Here is an 18,153-nt window from a genome sequence, read left to right as displayed (position 1 = left end):
CCACCATGCCCAGCCTGTTTATAAGTTGGATAGAATTTTTTAGAGCACTTTTATGTGTACAGAAAAATTGAGCAGAAAGTACAGAGAGTTGTCATCTATCTCCGCCACCATCACACAGGCAGTACCCCGTTAGTAACATGCAGCATTAGTGTGGTGCTTTTGTTACAGCTGAGAAGCCAATATTGATAACACTGTTATTAACTAAAGTCCATAGTTGACAGTAGCGTTCGTTCCTGGTGTTGTCCATTCTCTGAGGTTTGGATAAACCATGGCCTGTGTCCACCATTCCTGTATCGTGCAGAATAGTTTCGCTGCCCTACAAAATCCCATGCTCCACCCCTCCCATTTCCTTTAGTCTTTTCCAGAATGTCCTCTGGTTGGAATCTTATAGGATGTCGCCTTTAGACTGGCTTCCTTCACTTAGTAATACGTATTTATGTTTCCTCCATGTCTTTTCATGGCTTGAGAGCTAACTTCGTTCTACCACTGAATAATATTCTATTGTATGGATGTGCTACCATTCGCTTACCCGTTCACCTCATGAAAGACATCTTGGTTGCTTCCACGTTTTTGCAATGATTAGTAAAGCTACTATGTTTGTTTCTTATGGTGCAGATAAGCTTCATCTTCTCCTAATATTGTATGGCTCTAATATTACTGGGAGAGAAATCCTAAGTGGTTAAACAAAACATGTATAAAAATTCTGCCCTCTAAATTTATCATAAAATCAATTCCAAGATTTTGCAAGATAATGAAGATGTACAGAGTATAAAGTTATCACATGGCTGTTTCTCTCTTTGCTTATGCTATGAAAATGTCTCCCTAAGACCATCCTGATAGACATTGCTAGGTATGTCTGCATCCCCTGGTGCAGTTTCTTCTGCTGTAGGTATTCCTAGGGCAGGGGCTTTTTAAAGAAGATTCTGTGTATTCTATTTAAAAAATATATTCAGGCCATGTGAGGTGGTTCATGCGTGTAATCCTAATGTTTCGGGAGGCCAAGGCGGGAGGATCTCTTGAGCCCAGGAGTTTGAGACCAGCCTGGGCAACAAAGTGAGACCCTGTTCTCTACAAAAAATTTTGAAAGTTTGTCAGGCATGGTGCTGTGCACCTGTGTTCCTAGCTACTCGGGAGGCTGAGGCAGGAAAATCAGGTTACAGTGGGCTATGGTTGTGCCACTGCACTCCAGCCTGGGTGACAGAGAGAGACCGTGTCAAAAAAAAAAAAAAAAAGGAAGTCAGTCCATCCGTATACTGAAGGGGACATGGGTTTTAACCTGAGAAATGTGTCTCCCAGCTGATTTTGGCCATTGCGGGGAGTCATCTTCTTGGACAAGGAAGTTGTTCAGGGGATGAATCTGGGCAAGACCTAACCCTCGTGGGGGAAAGCAGAAGGGAGTGGAATGATTGGCACATCTGGAGACACTGGCCAGCCATTGCCTGTGTTTGAGGAAGTGGGGGCAAAACAAGAGGTTATCTGGAATTCCCACGGTAACGGCAAAGAGGCAGGAGGTGGGGAGCCCCCTGTTTTAACTGTGTTCTTCGTCTGTTCAGGAACCGACGAGAAAATACTAGCAAATGTCACAGAGGATGCCAAGAAGCTGATAGCTGTTGCTGACTCTGTGTTCACGAAAGTTGTTGGTGACCTCCTAAATGGCACGATTTTAGTTGGACAACTGGAGCTGATTATAAAGCACAAGAATCAGTTTCTTGACATCTGGCAACTGAGTAAGCATCGAGTCGACACGCACTTCAGGCTCCTGAGGCATTAAGTAGCTTGAAGACACGTTTGTGTTTGCGTGTGCATTTTTGTAAAGGAGATGATCATCTTAGCCTTGATAATGAGTATCTCTTCTTGCTCATAAGTTGATAGGGGTGGTTTATAATTCTCAAGAACATCACGGGAAAGTGATAAAATAATGGCCATCTCGAAAAAGTGGGTATGCGCAAAACCATCCTAGTCCTTCTCCTGGTGGCGGGGAAGGTGGGGCGCTTTCAAAGCGTTGCCATGGAAAATGGCATTTGTTGCTGTATTGGGTTACTTTATTGGTGTTCTTATTTTCCAGGGAAAAAAAGTCTTTCACCCGAGGATGAAAAATGTGCTGTGGAGGAAGCACTGGATTGGAGAAGGGAGGAACTGTTATTTCTAAAGAAAGAGAAAAGATGTGTTGATAGTCTCCTGAAGATGTGTGGGAACGTGAAACATCTGATACAAGGTGGTATTCCTGAGAAGTGAACAAAGTTGAGGGCTCTCAAAGGGTTAGAGGAGAACACAGTAAGAATGGATCACAGTAGCAGATCTTTATTTTGGAGAGAAGGCTTTAAAATTTTTTTTTTAATTTGCATTTGCTGGGGGGATCACTTTCACCTCTTTTAGATTCTTCTTTTTGGTATTTATGTCCACATTTCCAAATAACATGCTTAAGTGTCTCCTGGATTTTTCCGGTGTCAGCATGAGCTGCTGACGCCCGCTGCAGAAGATGAGGGCTTAGAGCCACACATTTCTGGTCTGTGCCCTGCACACATCACCTTTCCACCTCCTGTTGCTTCCTGTTTTCTCATAGTGGAGTTGCATCATTGTTTAGGGTTAAATCATCGGGACCCACACGGGTCACAAGTGAACCACGAAAGAAACCGTCATCATTTTACAATTTTTGCACAAACTCTCTGTTTTCCACAGAATTACATTTCCTGTCAAATGCTGTTTTCACTGCGTTAATGATATGCTGTTTTCATTGTATTAATTTCTAATTCCATCCCAATCTCCGCCGAGTGTCTGAATTTCCTTGAAGATCATTGGTTTGACCTTTGAAAAGGAACCTGCCAACCCTGGGCTGCAGACGTAGGGTGGAGTCTCCCTCCACCTCCTAGGAGCCTTTGCCTGGCACCTGGGTTAGACGTGGTTCCCGCGCCCCCCTCCCCCGCTACTCACTCCTGCTTCCTCTGTTGGCAGAGCACACCCTCACTGGCTTCCTGAGAAAAGGGGGTGTAAGAGGTTAAACCCTCGAATCCTTGTGTGTCTAAAGATGTCTGTCCTCTTACTAGGTCAGTCGCTCGGCTAGGTCTAGAATTACAGACCGGAAGTCATTTTCCTTCTGAAGTTTCAATGTGCTGCGCCATCATTGCCCCCACAGTGTGGCTATGTATGGAGAAGTCCGATGCAGTGCCAGTTACACATCCTTCATGTGTGTGACTTGTTTTCTCTTGAAGCTCTTGAGCTCTTTCTGTTACTCATATTCTGAAATAATAACGTGTCTTGGCCTGGATCTATGTTCCATCGAGGCTGGGCATGTTGGCTCCCACCTGTAATCCCAGCACTTCAGGAGGCCAAGGCAGGAGGACTGCTTGAGCCTAGGAGTTTGAGACCAGCCTGGGCAACATAGCAAGACCCCATCTCTAAAAAAAATACAAAAAATTAGCAAGACACGGTGGTGCATGCCTGTATTCCCAACTACTTGGGAGGCTGAGGCAGGAGGATCACTTGAGCCTGGGAGGTCGAGGCTGCAGTGAGCCGAAATCACGCCACAACACTCCAGCTTGGGTGACAGAGTGGGACCCTGTCTCAAAAAATAAAATATTTTCAGTCCCCTCTATTGGGTATTAATAGGTAAGTCTTTCAACTCTAGACATCAAAATCCTTGAGTTCTGGGAAATTATCTTGAATGATTTAATTTTTTCTTCTCTTGCTGGAATTCCTGTTAATTGGATATGGGACCTCCTGGATGATCATCTAACTGTCATCATTTTTCTCTCGGATTTTCTATCTCTGTTTTTTGCTCTGCTCTTGAGAGATTTATTCAGAACCAAACTTTCTGCTTAGGTTTTCATGTCAGCTTTCGTATATATATTTAATGTAGAGGAATTCTTTTTCTCGGAATGTTCCTTTTTAAATTCTATCCTGTTCTTGTTCACGTTGCAGCATCTTCCCTTCTGGGTTATTCACCGTTTTGTTTTGGAGGTTTTGCTTTTCCTGGCATCATGTGCTGCTTCCTCCAGGTTCCTTTCACTTGTTGATTTGTTTTGATTTTCCTCCTATGTCTGGACATTCTTGTTTGTCTGTGTTTATTAAGAGAAAGCCCTCACAAGTGGGTTGGCCCTCTGCGGGGTGCTGCCGTGGGGTGCTGTGGCTCGACCTGGAAGTTGGCCTGTCTCCCGAAGTCTTCTGTCTCCTGCCTGGAGGGTGTGGGCCTGGCTGCCAGGTTTCTGGGAGCCAAGAGGGAGAAGTGGGCTGGCGGGCCTTGGCATCCCGTGCGTGGTCCTCCCATGGCCCGTGTTCTCAGTGTGGTTCTCCGCCACCTCCCTCTGTCTCCTGTGTTTCACACCCCATCCTCCTTCCCCCTGAGATTGGATAATTCATGTCTTCTGTTAGCTTCCTGAGAAAGGGGATGTCTAGAAAGGCCCTTTGTTCTGCCATGTATCTGTGGCCTCCAATCCACACGCCCCCCTGCGTTATCCTTTCTAGAAAATGAACCATCTCTTGGCTGCTGGGGTGAAGGAGGGGGTCCACCTGCTGTGTCAGGGCATTGGGGTGACAGTTGGTGTGCTGGATGGACCATGTCTTTTTTTTGGGACAGAGTCTTGCCCTGTTGTCCAGGCTGGAGTGCAGTGGCTCAGTCTCGGCTCACTGCAACCTCTGCTTCCTGGGTTCTAGTGAATCTTGTGTCTCAGCCTCCCTAGTAGCTGAGATTACAGGTGTCCACCATCATGTCCAGCTAGTTTTTTGTATTTTTAGTGGAGATGGGATTTCATCATGTTGGCCAGGCTGGTCTTGAACTCCTGACCTCAAGTGATCCATCCGCCTCAGCCTCCCAAAGTGCTGGGATTACGGGCGTGAGCCACTGTGCCCAGCCTGGACCATGTCTTAAACAGACTTTGAACCCAGTCTTCCTTATTTCATCACCACCTCCCAGTCTGCAGTGACCTGCACAATGTGTGTCTGCTTTTTGGGAATCCTGTGACATAAAACTGCTCAGCTCTCAGCGTTGCCCACTGGGACCCTAGGACTCCATGTTACCAGGCCTCATGTGTCATTTACCACTGGTTCAGCTCGTTTTCAACTTCTAAAATTTTGTTCCTGTTATCCTGTTCGCCATTCCTCCTCCTGTCCTTGTCAGTTTATGACTTTTTTTTTTTTTTTTTTGAGATGGAGTCTCACTCTGTCACCCAGGCTGGAGTGCAGTGGCACAGTCTCAGCTCACTGCAACCTCCACCTCCCAGGTTCAAGTGATTCTCCTGCCTCAGCCTCCTGAGTAGCTGGGATTACAGGTGCTCTCCACCACGCCTGGCTAATTTTTGTATTTTTAGTAGAGACAGGGTTTTGTCATGTTGGCCAGGCTGCTCATGAACTCCTGACCTCAGGTGATCCGCCCATCTCAGCGTCCCAAAGTGCTCGGATTACAGGCATGAGCCACTGCGCCCAACTAGTTTATGACTTTTTAAATGCAATTTATGTTCTGTCATTGGAGTGGGGTTTGGCAAAGAGAGTAAATAGGTGCGTGTTTTCCCACTGCCATCTTTACCCAGAAGTTTATGATGCTTTCTTTATCATGAATATTGGTTAACAAGGCCAAGCGGGGAGGGAAAGACCTGTGAACTCTTCCTGAGAAAGAAATCCTAGCAGCTGTGTGCTCTTGAGTTCGCTCAGAGAAGTGAGGAGAGAAAGTCTTAGGAAAGTGAAATAAAATGGAATCATGATTAGAGCTTTGACTTCTGACACTTTCTTTTCGTTTCTAAAGTGGACTTTGGAGTGCTTGCAGTAAGACACTCACAAGACCTCAGCAGTAAAAGATTAAATGACGCCGTGACAGTGAGACTGTCCACCTCCTCGAACTCGCAGAGGACAACGCATTACCACCTGAGCTCCCAGGTCCAAGAAATGGCTGGGAAGATAGACTTGCTCAGAGACAGCCACATCTTCCAGATCTTCTGGCGGGAAGCCGCAGAGCCGCTGAGTGAGCCTAAGGAGGACCAGGAAGCCGCAGAGTTGCTGAGTGAGCCCGAAGAAGAATCAGAAAGGCACATCCTTGAGCTTGAAAAGGTGTATGACTATTTGTATCAGCCTTCTTACAGAAAGTTCATTAAGTTGCACCAGGATCTAAAGTCAGGAGAGGTCACCCTTGCAGAGATTGATGTCATCTTCAAGGACTTTGTGAATAAATACACGGACCTGGATTCAGAACTTAAGATCATGTCCACTGTGGACCACCAGGGCCAAAGAGATTGGATCAAGGACCGAGTCGAACAGATCGAGGAATACCATCACCTGCACCAGGCTGTCCACGCAGCCAAGGTCATCTTGCAGGTCAAAGAGAGCCTGGGACTGACCGGTGACTTCAGTGTTCTCAACACTTTACTAAATTTTGTAAGTTATTTGCTGGGGACTGTGGGGGTTTGGAGGGGCGTCCTGCCTCAGCCTCTTCAGGAGCCATGGGCTTTGTGGCTTTGAAAAGCGGGGCGGATGACTTAGAGCTTCCGTCAGGGGCTCCTGTGTGTGTGGTACTTGAGGCCTGAATATCCCAAGGGCTTTGTTTTTACCTTTGTTATAAATAGTACCACTGCTCCTTAGCCAGAGGGAGTTTTCTTGGGTCTGCGTGAAGATCAAGAACTCAGGAAAGGGCAACAATCCTCTTTTTATAACGGGCATTTGTAAAGGGTCATAAGCTCTCTCTAGGTTACAGAAGCCAAAAAGCAAAACACTTTGTCGGCTGCCCAACTGCATCTCCCAGTTCCACCCAAAAGCGGTAAATCAGTTGTTTCTGTTAGAGTTAAGAGGTGACTGACTCTTTTGCTTTTTTTCTTGAGATGGAGTCTCGCTCTGCCGTCCAGGCTGGAGTGCAGTGGCGCGATCTTGGCTCACTGCAAGCTTCGCCTCCCAGGTTCACGCCATTCTCCTGTCTCAGCCTCCCAAGTAGCTGGGACCACAGGTGCCCGCCACCACGCCCGGCTAATTTTTTTGGTATTTTTTTTTTAGCAGAGACAGGGTTTCACCGTGTTAGCCAGGATGGTCTCGATCTCCTGACCTCGTGATCCACCCACCTTGGCCTCCCAAAGTGCTGGGATTACAGGCGTGAGCCACCGTGCCCGGCTGAGTCTTCTGCTTCTTATGTTTTTAGGTAGACCGAGATAATGATTAGAATTTAGCATAAAAGCTGGAATCACAGCTGGGCACAGTGGCTCATGCCTGTAATCCCAGCACTTTGGGAGGCTGAGGTGGGCAGATCACCTGAGGTGAGGAGTTCGAGACCGGCCTGACCAACATGGAGAAACCCCATCTCTACTAAAAATACAAAAATTAGCCGGGTGTGGTGTCAGGTGCCTGTAATCTCAGCTACTAGAGAGGCTGAGGCAGGAGGATCGCTTGAACCACGGAGGCGGAGGTTGCAGTGAACCGAGATCGTGCCACTGCACTCCAGCCTGGGCGACAGAGTGAGACTCTTATCTCAAAAAAAAAAAAACCAAAAAAAAAACCTGGAATCCCATCCATTTACCCTTGAACCCTAGTGCACATCCTCGAGGAAGCAACTGCTCTGGGCCTTTATTGACAAAGCAGAAAAAGCAACAGTAGTTACTTGGCAGGGTTATGTGAGGAATTGATTTTAAAATCCACTTTATTAAAATGCTTAGCAGAATATCAGGTTCCCAGGAATCACAGTTCATCTTGATCAGGGAGAAACAGCCATGGGGGTTTGATCATCCAATTCAGGGGTAAGAGCTTGGTGTGCCTGTTGTCACAGCAGTGGCAAATCTAGGCATTGAGGGAGGGTGGGGCTGCTGGGACGGTCAGTGCTTGCAGCTCACAGATTCTGGGGTTCTGGTTAATGAGTTCCAGTCCACAGTAGAGCTTTTTCTTGCAGACTGATAACTTCGACGACTTTCGCCATGAAACACTGGACCAGATCAACCAGGAGCTCATCCAGGCCAAAAAGCTGCTCCAGGACATCAGCGAGGCCCGGTGCAAGGGGCTGCAGGTTCTGTCCCTGAGAAAGGAGTTCATCTGCTGGGTCCGGGAGGCTCTTGGAGGTAAAATCAGCCTTTGGGTTGCGTGGAAGTGTGGAGAAAGTTTTCAGATGGCGCACTGTGTGGCGTTCCTAAACTCTTTGGCAATACCGCCCCTTGGCCAAGGACTACGTAAAGGGCAGAAAGACGTTGCCTGCATGCTTTAGGGAGATGGGCACTGATCATAGAGTTCACACCGGTACAGTATTTCCCATGTGCTGGTGTAAAAGCCACTCACCTTGCCACACCCCGCCACTTCGGAAGCTGTAAATGGCTCAGGTTCCTTTTCCTTAAAATCTTGCCCCCTTCAGCTTTTTCTTCCAGTAGATTTTTACTGGAGGACAAGGAGAGTTCCTGCCCACAGAGAGGTTTTTTTTTGTTTGTTTGTTTGTTTTTTTGAGACAGAGTCTCGCTCTGTCGCCCAGGCTGGAGTGCAGTGGCGTGATCCCGGCTCACTGCAAGCTCTGCCTCCCGGGTTCACGCCATTCTCCTGCCTCAGCCTCCCGAGTAGCTGGGACTACAGGCGCCCACCACCACGCCCGGCTGATTTTTTGTGTTTTTAGTAGAGACAGGGTTTCACCGTGTTAGCCAGGATGGTCTCGATCTCCTGACCTCGTGATCAGCCCGTCTCGGCCTCCCAAAGCGCTGGGATTACAGGCATGAGCCACTGCACCTGGCCTTTTTTTTTTTTTGAGACGGAGTTTCGCTCTTGTTGCCCAGGCTGGAGTGCAGTGGTGCGATCTCGGCTCACTGCAACCTCCACCTCCTGGATTCAAGCGATTTTCCTGTCTCAGTCTCCTGAGTAGCTGGGATTACAGGCGCCCGCCACCACACCCAGCTACTTTTTTGTATTTTTAGTAGAGATGGGGTTTCACCGTGTTGGCCAGGCTGGTCTTGAACTCCTGACCTCAGGTGATCCACCCATCTCAGCCTCCCAAAGTGCAGGCGTGAGCAAGTACAGGCGTGAGCCACCGCGCCTGGCCCCACAGAGAGATTTTTCTCACTTCTCCATTGATGCTGTGCGTTTCTTGGCAGCCTCTTCAGTTCTGTGGCTTAGATGTCGTTGGTGGAGGAGAGAGGAAGAGGCAGAGGAGGCAGGAGGGGCATAGGTGGCAGTGCAGGTGTGCTGGGGGGTCTGGGGGCCACCACCTACTGGATCTCAGGCTCTGGCTCTCTTGGGAGAGCCGCTGCTTTCAATGGTGGACTCTTTGGTCCACACTGATGCACATCCTTCAGTGAGTAATTTATCTGAGGGGAATGATCTGAGTGTTTCATAGTTAATTGTGAACATGTTATTTACAGCTGAGCCTTGGTTTCTTTTTGTTTAAATGGTAATGTTGTGTGGATTGAAGGAAAGAGCATACACAAAAGTGCAGTACAGTGCCTGGGACATTGAAATTGCTCAGGAACGGCGAGATATCGTTTAGTGGTATTAACAGACACTATAGGCTGGGCGTGGTGGCTCACACCTGTAATCTCAGCACTTTGGGAGGCCAAGTAGTGTGGATCACCTGAGGTCAGGAGTTGGAGACCAGCCTGACCAACATGGCGAAACCCGGTCTCTACTAAAAATACAAAAAATTAGCCAGGCGTGGTGGTGGGCGCCGGTAATCCCAGCTACACGGGAGGCTGAGGCAGGAGAATCACTTAAACCTGGAAGGCGGAGGTTGCAGTGAGCCGAGATCGTGTCACTTCACTCCAGCTTGGGTGACAGAGTGAGACTCTGTCTCAAAAAAAAAAAACTACAAAAGATTAGGTGTTCCGGACTCTTACTGAAAGCAGAAAGTGGACAGAACCTTAAAAATTCATGAAATATCCATTTCAGCTTCAGTAAGGATTACTGCCCAAGACCGAGTCTTGTGCTATCGTGGAATAGTCCCACGCTGACCTCCCCCCTTCTCTTCCCCAGGCATCAATGAGCTGAAGGTGTTTGTGGACCTGGCCTCCATCTCAGCGGGGGAGAATGACATTGACGTGGACCGGGTGGCCTGCTTCCATGACGCTGTGCAGGGCTACGCATCCCTGCTGTTTAAGCTGGACCCCAGCGTGGACTTCAGTGCGTTCATGAAGCATCTGAAAAAGCTGTGGAAGGCTCTGGATAAGGACCAGTACCTGCCCAGGAAACTGGTGAGTCTTATTCTGGCTCTAATGCAGATTTTGTTGAATAGAGCATTGCTTAGCAACATTAGGGGAGTGACTGTGCAAATGGTAGTACACCTGTATGGTAGGTTTGTACACAGCCGTTTTCAACGATATTTAAAAAGCTTTTCTTCATAAATGGAAATTCACCATCTTGTTACCTAGAAAGCAGGATACAAAATTACATGACACATAGTAATCTCTAAGGTGCAAAACACACGTGGAAAAAAGACAGAAAGGAAATATGCTGAAACGTTGCCAGGAGTTTTCTCTGAATGGTTGTAATTGTCATTTTATTCTGTTACTTTTTGTTATTTTCTATAATTGATAGAATTTTTTATCAGAAAAAAGTAAACATTTAAAATTAGCCAGGCATGGTGGTGTGCGCCTGTAATCCCAGCTACTCTGGAGGCTGAGACAGGAGAATTGCTTGAACCCGGGAGGCAGAGATAGCAGTGAGCTGAGATCACACCACTGTACTCCAGCCTGAGTGACAAAGTGAGACTCTGTCTCAAAAAAAAGAAAAGAAAAGAAAAAAGTAAACATTTAAGTTTAAGTAAACTACCTGTAGCAGGGTCTGAATTGACGTACGCAGCTAAACTAGATACCTGGGCCAGGCTCCGAACGGCTGCTCTGCGTGTGGGTGGAGGAAGAAGTGACATATGGAAGGGCAGGTAAAGCTATCTTCATTTTTCTGCTAGAAAGTCAGCAGAGTTTCCAAACAAAACCCTCTGTTGTGATTTTTCCTGAATTTCTCTTATTGTACTTGGGGACCACAGAAGGACACTGAGGACTTGGGGCTCCACAGCCATTGCTTCCAGCGTCACCCCCAGAGGGTTCTCTGCACTGGGGACCTGGCAGAATGATAGCGTCTGGTAGAGAGGCAGGCGGGCGGCTGCTCATTCCCCTCCACTCCTCCACAGATGTAAGTCAAGTGCCCCCATGTGCCAGCCGGGGCACCAGGCACTGGAGGAAACGTGGAACAGCGAGTACAAAGCAGCACTGAGTGACAGATCATGTTGTCAGGGTGGCACCTGGTCCAGCTGGGGCGCTGGGTGGGCGACTGCGTCCTGAGCCCTGGGGAAGCGTGGGGGAGAAGCCTCTGCAGCGAGGCAGGGGCGGGAGGCCGACCACAGGAGGGAGAAGGGCAAGATGCTCGCTCCAACCGTGGCCCGTGTTCTCTCCTTTTGTCCCCACAGTGTGACTCCGCCAGGAACTTGGAATGGCTGAAGACTGTGAATGAGAGTCATGGGTCTGTGGAACGCTCATCCCTGACCCTGGCCACGGCCATCAACCAAAGAGGCATCTATGTGATCCAGGCACCCAAAGGTGGCCAAAAGGTGAGCGGTCCCCAGCCCTCGGCGCAGCTGCGGCCCGTCTGCAGGCTGCTGCCAGTCCAGGTCTTCTGCTCCCAAGAAAGTGACTTCTAACCTATGCTCTTCACAGATTTCCCCAGACATGGTTCTGCACTTGATCCTTCCTGAGAGCCCTGGCAGCCACGAGGAGTCACGAGAGTACTCTTTAGAGGAGGTGAAGGAGCTTTTAAACAAGTTGATGCTGATGTCTGGCAAGAAGGATCGTAACAACACGGAAGTGGAGAGGTTTTCAGAGGTGAGGGCGCATCTTTGCAGTGGCGCTAAGCTGGTGGTGTCATCTCGTCCGTGAGGGCTGTGTACTCCCAAGAAAACGGAAAGGATTTGACTTGGGATTTGACTGATAAGAAGGGCTGTGCTCTTAGGCCCATGGAGAGTAGAGTTGGCACATTTGTGGGGTGCATGGAACTCTAGTCCGTGGCCCCAGAGAGGTCTTAAGGCAGGCAGGCCCCTGGGTTAGCAGTCCCTCCTTACGATCCGTAGGATGAACGCTGAAGCTGGCAGCCTGTCCACCGCACTGAGAAGGAGGTTGGTCACCCAGCAAATAGCCCTTAGAAAGACACTTGAATTGCCTCTCTCACTCTGTAAATCAGCAAGAATCCAAATAACTAAGATTTAGATGGACAAAACAGAAGTAATCATATTGAGAATGGTGTACCGGTCTAAGTAGTGGTCTCTCAATTTTATTATAGGTGCTTTCTCTAAAGCTGATTTGTACTTTACAAATGGTATCCTTTATCTCTGCTGGGTGCGGTGGCTCACACCTATAAAGCCAGCACTTTGGGAGCCCAAGGTGGAGGGCTCATTTTAGCCCGGGAGTTCATGACCAGCCTGGGCAACATAGCGAGACCCTGTCTCAAAAAGTATAAAGTTTTTTTTTTTTCCCAATTAAAAAAAAAGATAATTTAAAAAAATTAAAACAGTCCAGGCATCATGGTTCACACTTTGGGAGGCCGAGGCGGGCCTATCACTTGAGGTCAGGTGTTTGAGACCAGCCTGGCGATATGGTGAAACCCCATCTCTACTAAAATTACAAAAATTAGCTGGGCATGGTGGCACGTGCCTGTAATCCCAGCTGCTCCGGAGACTGAGGCAGGAGAATTGCTTGAACCCAGGAGGCAGAGGTTGCAGTGAGCCGAGATCACACCACTGCACTCCAGCCTGGGCAACAATGCAAGACTCCATCTCAAAAAAAAATTAAAACAAATGATACCATTTATCTCTACAATGACTCTTTTCCTGATGAGAGCGCCATCTTCTCAGGTGGGTTGTGCAGATGAGGAGGGAGGCCTTGTGAGCGCAGATCATGCAGTGGGCCCGTGGACAGGGCCGTCTTTTGGCGGTAGGCCTGTGTGCTGTTGCAGAGTAGCGTGTTACCCTCTCGCATGGCTCTGTGAGCCAACCTCATGGTTCTGCCTCTCCAGGTCTTCTGCAGTGTGCAGAGGCTCAGCCGGGCCTTCATCGACCTGCACTCTGCTGGGAATATGCTGTTCAGGACGTGGATCGCCATGGCCTACTGCTCCCCCAAGCAGGGTGTGTCCCTCCAAATGGACTTTGGCTTGGACCTGGTGACGGAGCTTAAAGAAGGTGGAGATGTCACTGAGCTGCTGGCAGCCCTCTGCAGGCAGATGGAGCACTTCCTTGACAGTTGGAAGAGATTCGTGACCCAGAAGCGAATGGAGCACTTTTACCTGAACTTCTACACGGCAGAGCAGCTGGTTTACCTGAGCACTGAGCTCAGGAAGCAGCCCCCGAGTGATGCCGCCCTAACGATGCTATCCTTCATCAAAAGCAACTGCACCCTGAGGGATGTCTTAAGGGCCTCTGTGGGGTGTGGGAGTGAGGCCGCCAGGTACCGCATGAGGAGAGTCATGGAAGAGCTCCCGCTGATGCTCTTATCAGAGTTCAGCCTGGTGGACAAGCTGGGGATCATCATGGAGCAGTCCATGAGGTGCCTTCCTGCCTTCCTGCCCGACTGCCTCGACCTAGAGACCCTTGGCCACTGTCTGGCTCACCTGGCAGACATGGGTGGGTCTCCCGTGGAGCGTTGTCTCCCGAGAGGTCTGCAGGTCGGCCAGCCCAACCTCGTCGTCTGTGGCCACTCCGAGGTGTTGCCAGCCGCCCTGGCTGTCTACATGCAAACCCCAAGCCAGCCCCTGCCCACTTACGATGAGGTGCTGCTCTGCACCCCGGCAACCACCTTTGAGGAGGTGGCACTGTTGCTGCGCCGCTGCCTGACCCTGGGCTCCCTGGGGCACAAGGTCTACAGCCTGCTGTTTGCAGATCAGCTGAGCTACGAGGTGGCACGCCAAGCGGAGGAGCTTTTCCACAATCTGTGCACGCAGCAGCACCGAGAAGACTACCAGCTCGTCATGGTCTGTGATGGGGACTGGGAGCACTGCTACCTCCCCTCTGCCTTCAGCCAGCACAAGGTCTTCGTCACCCCCCAGGCACCCCTCAAGGCCATCCAAGCCTACCTGGCAGGTCACTACCGGGTCCCGAAGCAGACCCTGTCGGCGGCGGCCGTGTTCAATGACCGGCTGTGTGTTGGGATCGTGGCCTCGGAGCGAGCAGGTGTTGGTAAGGAGAGTGGCAGGGTGGGCAGGCCCCGTCTCCCAGGGACTGCCCGGGACCCTTCCCCCCTCCAGCAGATGAAGCCTGTCTGCAGGTGGAGAAACCGAGGCTCAGGGAGGGTGTGATTCATCTGTGGGTGTCAATCAGGGTCTGTGCCAGAACCAGGCACCCTGGTCACCTGGTCTCCCACAATGGGTATTCCCTGGGAGCCCCATTCCCTTCCTCCTCTCAGCAAACATCTCTGCAGTGTACTTTGTGGCTTTTTTTTTTTTTTTTTTTTTTTTTTTGAGACAGAGTCTTGCTCTGTCACCCAGGCTGGAGTACAGTGGCGTGATCTTAGCTCACTGCAACCTCCGTTTTCTGGGTTCAAGCAATTATCCTGCCTCAGCCTCCTGAGTAGCTGGGATTACAGGTACCCACCGCCATCCCTGGCTAATTTATTTTTTTTGTTTTTTGTTTTTTGTTTTTTTGAGACAGAGTCTCACTCTGTTGCCCAGATTGGAGTACAGTGGCGTGATCTCGCCTCACTGCAACCTTCGCCTCCCGGATTCAAGCGATTTTCCTGCCTCAGCCTCCCAAGTAGCTAGGACTACAGGCATGCACCAGTACACCCAGCTAATTTTTTATTTTTAGTAGAGATGTGGCTTCACCGTGTTAGCCAGGATGGTCTCGATCTCCTGACCTCATGATCTGCCCTCCTCGGCCTCCCAAAGTGCTGGGATTACAGGCATGGGCCACCGTGCCCGGCCTAATTTTTGTATTTTTAGCAGAGACAGGGTTTCACCATGTTGGCCAGTCTGGTCTCAAACTCCTGACCTCAGGTGATCCGCCCACCTCAGCCTCCCAAAGTGCTGGGATTACAGGTGTGAGCCACCACGCCCGGCCTGAAGTTTACTTCTTCTGCCCTTAAATGCTACTGGCCTCTTTGGGGTTGATGTTGGTCGTGTGAGCAAGGGGAGGTAGATATTGAAGAGAAAGCCATGCCTCTTGACCCACCCTTCGTTTGCCATCTTGTTTCCCTTAAAAAGAAATAGTAGCTTCTGTTCTGTTGACTTTATCCTATCAACAGTACCTCGTCCTGTTGGGATAAACATTACTCTTCCCCTCCCTGCTGAAGCCTCTCCTTTTGCTGTGACTTTTATTAGCTAGTCACTCAACACATAATGACATTTCAGTCAACAGCAGACCACGTATATGACCACGGTCCCATAAGATTAGAAAACTGTACTTTAAAAATTAGCCAGGCATGGTGGTGCGTGCCTGTGATCCCAGCTACTAGGAAGGCTGACTCGGGAGGATCGCTCCAGCCCAAGAGGTCGAGGCTGTGGTGAGCTGCAAATACGCCACTGAACTCCAGCCTAGGCAACGGGGCAAGGCCTTGGTCTTTTAAAAAAAGAGAAAGAAAGAACAAAAGATTATAATACCATATTTTTTACTGTACCTTTTCTACATTTTTATTTTTATTTTTGAGATGGAGTCTCACTCTGTTGCCCAGGCTGGAGTGCAATGGCACGATCTCGGCTCACTGCAGCCTCTGCCTCCTGGGTTCAAGCGATTCTCCTGCCTCAGCCTCCCGAGTAACTGGGATTACAGGCACATGCCACCACACCTGACTAGTTTTTAGTAGAGATGGGGTTTCACCATGTTGGCCAGGCTGGTCTCAAACTCCTGACCTTGAGTGATCACCCGCCTCAGCCTCCCAAAGTGCTGGGATTACAGGCCTGAGCCACCGTGCCTGGCCTGAATATGTTTAGATATTCAGATATTTGCCCCATGTCACAGCTCCCCACTGTATGTAGGATGCCCCCATGCTGTCACGGCTTGCAGCCCAGGGGCAATGGGCTATTCCACCTAGCTCGGGTGTGTGGTCGGCTCTACCATCTGGGTTTCTGCAGGCACACTCTGATGTTCACAGTGACAGAATCATTTCACAATGCATTTTTCAGAACGTGTCCCTAGTGCTAAGTGGCACGGGACTCTGCTTTGCCTGCTGTCCTGCGGAGGCAGGAGGTGGCCAGGAGAGTGAGTAGGTAACGGCTGGGAAATGTGAAGGTTCAAGAGCGTATTCTTGAATCTGACATTATGTTGCATCAGTTTTGAATTTTATACAAAGAGAAGTAACTTCTAGTGGATCTTTATAGATTCTCTTACTCTTTGTCCTAGCCCTGGGACTTAATTTTTCTCTCTCTCTATATATATTTTTATATATATACACACACATGCTGTATATACATATACTATATATATTCGATATATATTCTATATAGATTTCTATATATATTCTATATATTTTTTACATATATAATATATATTCTATATACTTCTATATATACTATATATATTCTATATATACATATATAGTATGTATGTATATATTATATATTGTATGTATGTATATATTATATATATAGTATGTATGTATATATTATATATAGTATGTATGTATATATTATATATAGTATGTATATATTATATATATTGTATGTATATATATATATTGTATGTGTATATATATTATATATATATATTTTTTGAGACAGAGTTTCGCTCTGTCACCCTAACAATGACAACTGCACCCTAAGGGATGTCTTAAGGGATGCCCAGGCTGGAGTGTAGTGGTGCAATCTCAGCTCACTACAACCTCCGCCTCCCGGGTTCAAGCGATTCTCCTGTCTCAGCCTCCTGAGTAGCTCGGATTACAGGTGCCTGCCACCACGCCTGGCTAATTTTTTTGTATTTTTAGTAGGGACGGGATTTCACCACGTTGACCAGGCTGGCTTTGAACTCCTGACCTCAAGTGATCCCCCCGCCTCGGCCTCCCAAAGTGCTAGGATTACAGGTGTGAGCCACCACTCCCAGCCCTAATTTCTGTATTAATGTTATAGGAAAGTCTCTGTACGTGAAGAGGTTGCACGACAAAATGAAGACGCAGTTAAATGTGAAAAATGTGCCTCTGAAAACAATTCGACTGATTGACCCTCAGGTGGATGAGAGCCGAGTCCTGGGCGCCCTGCTGCCCTTCCTGGATGCGCAGTATCAGAAGGTCCCCGTGCTCTTTCACCTGGACGTGACCTCCTCAGTAAGTGCCTTCCAGCGTCAGCCGATGGCCACATCAGTAAAGACATGGTCCCCATGTCTCTGCGTGACTCCTCCCCATGTATAGTATTCCTTGTTTCCACACGCACAGTCCTATGAAGCTTAACAGTGGGAACGTGCTCTGAGAAGTGTGTTGTCAGGCAGTTTCCTCCTTGTGTGGACGTCATGGTGTGCGCTTACACTAACCTAGACGTGGAGCCCACTGCACACAGAGGCTTTATGGTACACACTGTCGCTCCTAGGCCGCAAACCTGTGCTGCATATGGCTGTTCTGAATCCTGGAGCCAATTGTAAAACGGCATATTTATGTGTCTAAACATAAAAATGGTACAGGGAAATACAGTATTAGGATTTTATGGGGCTGCCCTCGGAGACATGGGCCGTTGTTGGCTGAAATGTTGATGTTGATCATCAGGATCATCGTGACAAAGAGCAAAATAAGGAGGGGTTACTTAGAGTTGGGAGAACTCGCCATCGTGTCGTGTGTTTACACCTCGTGCGATTCTGTTCTTAGGTGCAGACTGGAATTTGGGTGTTTCTTTTCAAGCTCCTCATTTTACAATACTTAATGGATATAAATGGGAAAATGTGGCTTCGGAACCCCTGCCATTTGTATATCGTTGAAATCCTGGAAAGGAGGACGTCAGTGCCGTCGAGGAGCTCTTCAGCGCTGGTCTGTACTGTGGGGCGTTTTCACCTGGTGTGGGGTCTCTTGGGTTCTTTCTGGTCTTACTGAAGTGGAATGGCACGTTTAGGAGACTCCACACCTTTGCCTTACTTAGTGCAGCAGCTGAATGCAGTGTTAGTAAAGAAAAGCCCATCTTTAAACTCACTTTTTAATCATGTCTGGGATAAAACTACTCTTCTATTAATTAGCAGTGTCTTCAATATTTCTGTTCAATTCAGGCTTCATGCTGTATGCCCAGTCTGAATCCCAGCTGTGCTCTGAATCTAGGAAATTCATCTGTTGAAAGACC

General features: G+C 48.5%; 1 protein-coding gene across 13 annotated transcripts in view; it reads left to right on the top strand.

The window, feature by feature from the left end:
* RNF213 (ring finger protein 213) overlaps positions 1-18,153 on the top strand; it is a 139,352-nt gene that overhangs the window by 70,445 nt on the left and 50,754 nt on the right. For all 13 annotated transcript variants that reach the window (XM_063706018.1, XM_063706017.1, XM_055389513.2 and 10 more), the window contains 10 exons: positions 1,554-1,727; positions 2,066-2,215; positions 5,735-6,360; positions 7,853-8,018; positions 9,904-10,121; positions 11,333-11,473; positions 11,580-11,744; positions 12,931-14,086; positions 16,966-17,159; positions 17,691-17,849. In XM_063706018.1, coding sequence (XP_063562088.1) covers positions 1,554-1,727; positions 2,066-2,215; positions 5,735-6,360; positions 7,853-8,018; positions 9,904-10,121; positions 11,333-11,473; positions 11,580-11,744; positions 12,931-14,086; positions 16,966-17,159; positions 17,691-17,849 — 3,149 coding nt within the window. The remainder of the gene's footprint in view (positions 1-1,553; positions 1,728-2,065; positions 2,216-5,734; positions 6,361-7,852; positions 8,019-9,903; positions 10,122-11,332; positions 11,474-11,579; positions 11,745-12,930; positions 14,087-16,965; positions 17,160-17,690; positions 17,850-18,153) is intronic.

This window comes from Gorilla gorilla, chromosome 4 (genome assembly GCF_029281585.2).
Source record: "Gorilla gorilla gorilla isolate KB3781 chromosome 4, NHGRI_mGorGor1-v2.1_pri, whole genome shotgun sequence".
Classification (NCBI taxonomy): domain Eukaryota; kingdom Metazoa; phylum Chordata; class Mammalia; order Primates; family Hominidae; genus Gorilla; species Gorilla gorilla.
This window is presented reverse-complemented; position numbering and strand designations above follow the sequence as displayed.